At 39.8% G+C, this 6,686-nt stretch overlaps 1 protein-coding gene across 1 annotated transcript; it reads left to right on the forward strand.

Annotated features, from left to right (window-relative positions):
- Positions 1-217: 217 nt before the first annotated feature.
- Positions 218-6,022, forward strand: LOC120051830 (39S ribosomal protein L55, mitochondrial-like). The gene is made up of 3 exons (XM_038998713.1): positions 218-387; positions 5,388-5,589; positions 5,724-6,022. The coding sequence occupies exons 1-3, from the start codon at positions 344-346 to the stop codon at positions 5,871-5,873; spliced, it is 396 nt and encodes a 131-aa protein (XP_038854641.1). The 5' UTR covers positions 218-343; the 3' UTR covers positions 5,874-6,022.
- Positions 6,023-6,686: the final 664 nt, after the last annotated feature.

Below are 6,686 nucleotides of genomic sequence, written 5' to 3' on the forward strand. Positions count from 1 at the left end.
TAGGAATAAAGTATATCATGTATACATTTACGCATGAAGTTGATCATTTCTTATTTAATAAACTCAACTGGATTACATTATTGTTAAATGTTGACATTTGATTTGATTCAAACCAATGACTGTATTCACGCAAGATATGTTTCCTGACGTGGTTTATCATATGTAGGAACCATTTAGAAGGTAATTGTTTCCTGACGTCGTTTATTTACCGGACAACTGCGTACGACCTTCCACTTCCTGTTCTCTCTTTAAGAAATCTAAAACATAACGATTAGCGAGATAGCTAGCTAGAATACCAAACAATTCCATGTTCCGTTGAGAAAAACGCTAACTAAAATCCGACATGGCCCTACAGAAAGTATGGACATCGAAGAGTGTTTTAAACAGGTAAATAAACTAAGTGTTGGTTTTGAAGACATTCATTAGGACGCACGTTAGATAACAAGTAGCTCTGGTCCAGGGCGTTACTTGCGGCGTGAGCCGCATTCAACGCCCTGTATTTAAAAAAACAAACATGTTTTTACCTTTATTTAACTAGGTAAGTCAGTTTAGAACACATTCTTATTTACAACAACGGCCTACCCCGGACGACGCTAGGCCAATTGTGCGCCGCAATATGGGACTCCCAATCACATACAGCCTAGATTTGAATCAGGGACTGTGGTGACGCCTCTTGCTCTGAGATGCAGTGCCTTAGCCTCCCGAGTGGCGTTGCGGTCTATCTTGCCATTCATCCCTCCATATAACCAGTTATTTTAGGTATTGGCTTCAATATACTTTAGTTACTCACCAAAGTAAAGATGTTACAGTGGCATTCATTGCACTTTAACGGTGACAAACGGTGCCCTCAAGCTTTTAGGGCCTACATAAAGCTATCAAATACAATTGTATTTGTCACATGCGCCGAATACAACAGGTGTGCTTACTTAGCAGCCCTTAACCAACAATGCAGTTAAGAAAACGAGTGTTAAGAAAGTAGTTACTAAAATAAACTGAAGTTAAAAAATAAAAAAAATCTAATAAGAAAAATGGTAAAATAACAAATAATTAACAATAAAAAATAACAGTGGCGAGGCTATGTACAGGGGGTACCAGTACAGAGTCAATGTGCGCGGGCACCGATTAGAGGTAATTGGGGTAAAGTGACTATGCATGGATAATCAACAGAGTAGCAGCAGCAGTATAAAAATGGGGGTGGGGGCACAATGCAAATAGTCTGGGTAGCCATTTGATTAGCTGTTCAGGAGTCTTATGGCTTGGGGTAGAAGCTGTTAAAAGCTTTTTGGACCTAGACTTGGTGCACTGGTACTGCTTGCCGTGCGGTAGCAGAAAGAACAGTCTATGACTAGGATGGCTGGAGTCTTTGGCAAATTTTTGGGGGCCTTCCTCTGACACCGCCTGGCTATCAGCAGAGCATTGTCTGGCAGTGAAACCATTCATTCAGCCTCATTTACTGCCTTTTTTTAAAACATAGCTAACAGTGATATGGCTGACTTGCTTAAACAAATGTCGTTTCTACTGACAATTACGATATACTAACCAGTGGTGGAAAAAGTTCTCAAAAGTCATACTTGAGTAAAAGTAAAGATACCTTAATAGAAAATGACTCAAGTAAAAGTCACCCAGTAAAATACTACTTGAGTAAGTGTTTGGTTTTAAATATACTTAAGTATCAAAAGTTAATGGAATTGCTCAAATGTACTTAAGTATCAAAGTAAAAGTATTAATAATGTCAAATTCCTTATTTTATGCAAACCAGACAGCACAATATCTCTATATATTTTTACATTTACAGATAGCCAGGAGGTAGATTACAACACTGACATTAATTTACAAACAAGCCATGTGTTTAGTGAGTCTGCCAGATAAGAGGCAGTAGGGATGACCAGGGATGTTCTCTTGATAAGAGCGTGAATTGGACCATTTTCCGGTCAAAATGTAACAAGTACTTTTGCGTGTCAGGGAAAATGTATGGAGTAAAAAGTACATTATTTTCTTTAGGAATGTAGTGAAGTAAAAGTTGTCAAAAATTGAAATAGTAAAGTACAGATACCCCCAAAAACTACTTAAGTAAAAATACTTTTAAGTACTTTACATCACTTGTACAAGCTATGGTATAAGGGAACGATGAGCGGATAAGAGGCAATCCGTGAATTCGATTAAGACATTAATTAGCGAGCGAAGACGAACGTAGTTAATATAACTATTTGTTCAGCACTTTTGTAATGTACAGCGACAGAATTCAGAACATGGGCCGTTCTTACAGTATTCTCCCTGTACACCAATTCAGAACCGTAGGATAAATAAAGGGGGCATATAAGCAGACAATGAAAGCTCTTACAATTTTCAATTATGACATTTCTCTAAAACAGGCTACATGTGCACCATCAAGTCAGAACAGTTGGTGAATTTTTTAACCTTTATTTAACTAGGCAAGTCAGTTGAACAAAATAAGAACAAATTCTTATTTTCAATGGCGGCCTAGGAACAGTGGGTTAACTGCCTTGTTCAGGGGCAGAACGACTGATTTTTACCTTGTCAGCTCGGGGATTTGATCTTGCAACCTTTCGGTTACTAGTTCAACGCTCAAACCACTAGGCAACCTGCCGTGTCATTAAGAGGTGAAAATAGACCAAATTATAATGGTGAGGCACATGGGCTACTAACAGCTTACTACACAACATACTTAGTATTACTTAGCTACAGTATACATATCTCCCTGGCATATTACATAATTTATGCAGCAGCATGCAATGCATTTTTGGACTAGCCTTGTGCTCACTTGAACAGGAAGGTGGCATGGCGGTCCTTCTTGTGGGCAAATATTGTCACCATAAGCCTTCAAGACAACTGGGAACTCTGGGGGGGGGGGGGGGGGGAAACAAGGTTGAATCATGACATCAGTGATCTGCAGGTTGGAGCTCTAAAAAGAGGCCCAAGTTCCAGACCGAGTTGGATGACCTTTCAAAATGTATTTACCCACTCTGAGCTTGTTTTTTTTTTCAGAGTTCCCAGTTGTCTTGAACTAACTAAAGTCTGAGATTTCCAAGTTTCCAGTTTTGAACACAGCAGAAGTCATGCTGGATTGACAGCATGGCCAATGTATTCAACCTTTTCTGGCCCATGGTGTTGCATGTGAATGTTGATCCTTTTAAGCTTGGAAAAGAGACCCTTAAACCCCAACTTGGACCACACACCTTCTCCACTGAATAGCAGGCTAGTGATTGCTTTGCAACGCTTACAGTTAGCCACTGATTTCTTTCAAACCACTCATTGTTTAATTTGCGTTTTCTCTTGTGTAATTTTTATGTCCAATTGCTGATGAGCACCGATACTTTTTATCTATAACTTTTCTTCATATGACAAGGACTGGAAAGGATTTGCCAGTAGATTGTCGACTTGATTCATGATGATGACTTCTTCTCTAGCTTGCTGGCTAAGCTTTAGCTTGCTAGCTAAGTATGATGATGACAGTCCAATCAAAGCTACGGTAGATATAACGTGATTTGATGTAATTTTATCTGTGGCAAATGACCTTGAGCCGCCTCAGATGGGCACTTCAAATGTAAATCTTTGGCAGTACCCAAGGGGCTTGAATATTCGAGTTCTCTCCGTAGATTTTGCGGTGCTGTAGTATCCCCATGAGTGACAGAACACTGAGCCAATCACGGCGCAAATAGAGAACATTACCAACCCCTACGCACTGTATTTTCTGCTGGCGCTCTCACAAACACAGAAAGCATTGAGCTAGGCTGAAACGCTTGCATTTTGGACCAGCCTTGGTCAACAAAGCAAAAAGAGACCATGTTTGTATGCGTCTTAATTTTTCAATTTTTTATTTTTTACATTATTTGTAACTGATGTGATGTGTTTGAATGCCAAAATAACATACTAAACAGGCCACTGTGCAGGGGTGTATTCATTATGCCGATTCTGTTGCAACGCGTTTCATCGGTTTTGCAACAGAAACCGTTTTGCAACAAACTAAGTTTCTATTGGACAAATTCAGGTTTTGCTTTGTTTGCTACCGTTTGGTTCTTAAATGGTAAACTGTTTCAGTTGCAATACGTAATGAATACACCCCTGGGGGTGTATTTATTATGACGATTCTGTTGCAACACGCTTCTTAAACGGAAACAAACTAAATGGGGAGGGACCTACCTGAATTTGTTCAATAGAAACTTGTTTTGCTCTGTTTGGTTCTTAAACAGTTTCCGTAATGAATACGCCCCTGGTGTGTTCACGAACATTTCGGCACAGAATTTCTAAACCCCGAGGCACAACGTCGCGAGACTTCCGGGAACACTTGCAAAACAGTTAGAGCAGGCCGGGATTTGGGGAAGTCAATGAGAGAAGTGAAAAATTATTCCTTACATGCTGACTAAACTGTCCGTGTTGCAAAATAAATGTATACATGCATGTTTGTGAATAATTTCATCCAAACTGCTCCCGCAGGCCTGCGTAGCCAGGAGCTAAAATAGATGCTTGACGTGCTACGTGTCCCGCCTTTCTCAACTACTCATTGGTTTTTATGAGCACACTAACCCACATGATTGAAAGATAAGAGGTCCACACTCCAGTCCAGTTGGTGGTAGTATGCACCTTAAAGTTGGTTGCCAACCACCATATCAAAAGAAGAAGCGGAAAGATGAATGGGGAGAGTTTTCTTTGATTAATATCTATTAAAAAAAACTAGCTTTCCCCTTTTATCTGTGGATTAATTGTTGGAGTAGAGAACACATGATTTTGTATGACTCAAAATAGGTCAAAATTCTACAAATATTCAGCTAAAATAACAACCAAATATTTATATTTTAAGAAAAATGTGCTAACAGCAAGCTCTGTTTCTAGCTCCTAAGCAACTTTGCAGTATTTGTTTTTCATTTATTTTTTCTTACATTGTTAGCCCAGAACGTTTTTTTGTGTTATTACATACAGCCGGAAATAACTTTTGGATATCAGAGCGAATATCCCAGAGGCTGCTCCAAGACGCCACCGGTGAAGAAGAGGTATTCGAAGCGGACTTCTAGTCCGACTCAGGGGGCGTGCTCGCCATCCACTGCTTCCGAGTATATTACTCGTTAATGTTCAGTCCCTGGACAATAAAGTAGATGAGCTCAGCGTGAGGATCTCCTTCCAGAGAGACATCAGGGACTGTAACATACTTTGTTTCACGGAATCATGTCTCTCTCTGGATATACTATCCCCGATATACTGCTCTCATGCTTGCCTAGAAGCGAGCATAAAAGGCATTTAGCTCGTCTGGTAGGCTCGCATCACTGGGCAGCTCGCGGCAAGCTTCTGAGTACATTTGCATTAAGCCTTTATATTAGTTTGTCCTTTCTAGATCCTAATTGTTTCAACATTGTGAATGTTTTGTCTTTTAGATGTCTACAAGAGGTGGTTGCTCAGAGTAATTTCCTTCCTGTATCAAGTTTACACACAACAACCACTCAGCACAACTCCAACAAGACATCAATTGTACGAAGCAGTCGACAGAAGTATGAAAGGTTGTATCCACTGTTGCTCGTACAACCCGATGGTTCCACAATTAACATTAGGTACAAAGAGCCCAAGAGGATACTCATGGTAAGCATCCTTGAACTGAAAACAAAAATTGGATTGATCTGTTTTTGCAGTGTGTGGCTATTCAGGAATACTACATTTGAAAGCTAATCAGATTGTGAGACTGAGTGTGAGGATTTGGTATTGTATCCCTTCAGATGCCTGTGGACATCAGTACACTCTCAGAGGAAGAAAGGAAAATGAGGATGCGGAAGCGGGATCCCAGGAAGGGAGCTGTTAAGCAGAGGACAGTGGAATTCGAAGATGATTTCAAAGTGGATGATTACAGCAAGTTTTGGAAGAAGTGATAGAGCCTGTTGTAGCTATTTAACTTTGACTATTCTGCCAATCAGGGTTTTCCATTAGCCAACAATTGTCAGCTTTTGGAAAACAAATTAATAAATGAAAAGCTGTTAAATAAAACTGTTGCAGTCCAAAATGACTGGTAGGAAAAAAACTCCCATTGCACAATGTTTTTTATTCATTGATGGAAATACATTTGACCATCATTCTTATCGGTCTATAGGTCAATTTGCATAGTATAGTGGAATTAAATTGGCGTGTGTATTTTCGTTAGTCATCATGTAGCCTATCTGATTTATCCAACATAACTATCACACACAGCATACAGAGCTTATTTTGAGCGGGATTCCTCCTGCAGCTCCTCAGTTGGTTACTGCAAGAGTAAAATGTGCTTTTATAAGCCCATTGCACAACAATTCTAAATGCAATTGCATGTTAAACAGTTTTGGTGCACAATTAAAAAGAGCTAGGCCTACTATTTTTATTTCTCAACTCGAAGCCTAATTGAAGCTCGCCTCCCATTCAAGTGCAGGCAAAATGCTATCAGCGTGTCACCACCACGCTACAATGTGAGCTGGAGGCAGTATGCATTTTGAAATTCATTGTTTGAAATCTGAATGTTTAACTTCATATTATGAGGCATGTCTTACTTTGCTTTTAAGTAGCCTATAGGCAAAATCCGACCATGGAAACTTTATAAGCGGCGCGTGAGTTTCAAGTTTGGGTAAGCTTACAATTTATACTACCATTTCAACTGATCTGTCTGCATAAGAACTGTTCGTCGGGAGCTTCATGAAATGTGTTTCCATGGCCGGGCA

Source organism: Salvelinus namaycush, chromosome 8 (assembly GCF_016432855.1).
Source record: "Salvelinus namaycush isolate Seneca chromosome 8, SaNama_1.0, whole genome shotgun sequence".
NCBI classification, from domain to species: Eukaryota; Metazoa; Chordata; class Actinopteri; order Salmoniformes; family Salmonidae; genus Salvelinus; species Salvelinus namaycush.

What these genes read in the sequence shown, in the direction of transcription:
- LOC120051830 (XM_038998713.1), top strand. Translation starts at nt 344, where the DNA reads ATGGCCCTACAGAAAGTATGGACATCGAAGAGTGTTTTAAACAG. An exon ending in TCGAAGAGTGTTTTAAACAG is followed by an intron (nt 388 to 5,387) that starts GTAAATAAACTA and finishes TTTGTCTTTTAG; the next exon opens with ATGTCTACAAGAGGTGGTTG. An exon ending in AGCCCAAGAGGATACTCATG is followed by an intron (nt 5,590 to 5,723) that starts GTAAGCATCCTT and finishes GTATCCCTTCAG; the next exon opens with ATGCCTGTGGACATCAGTAC.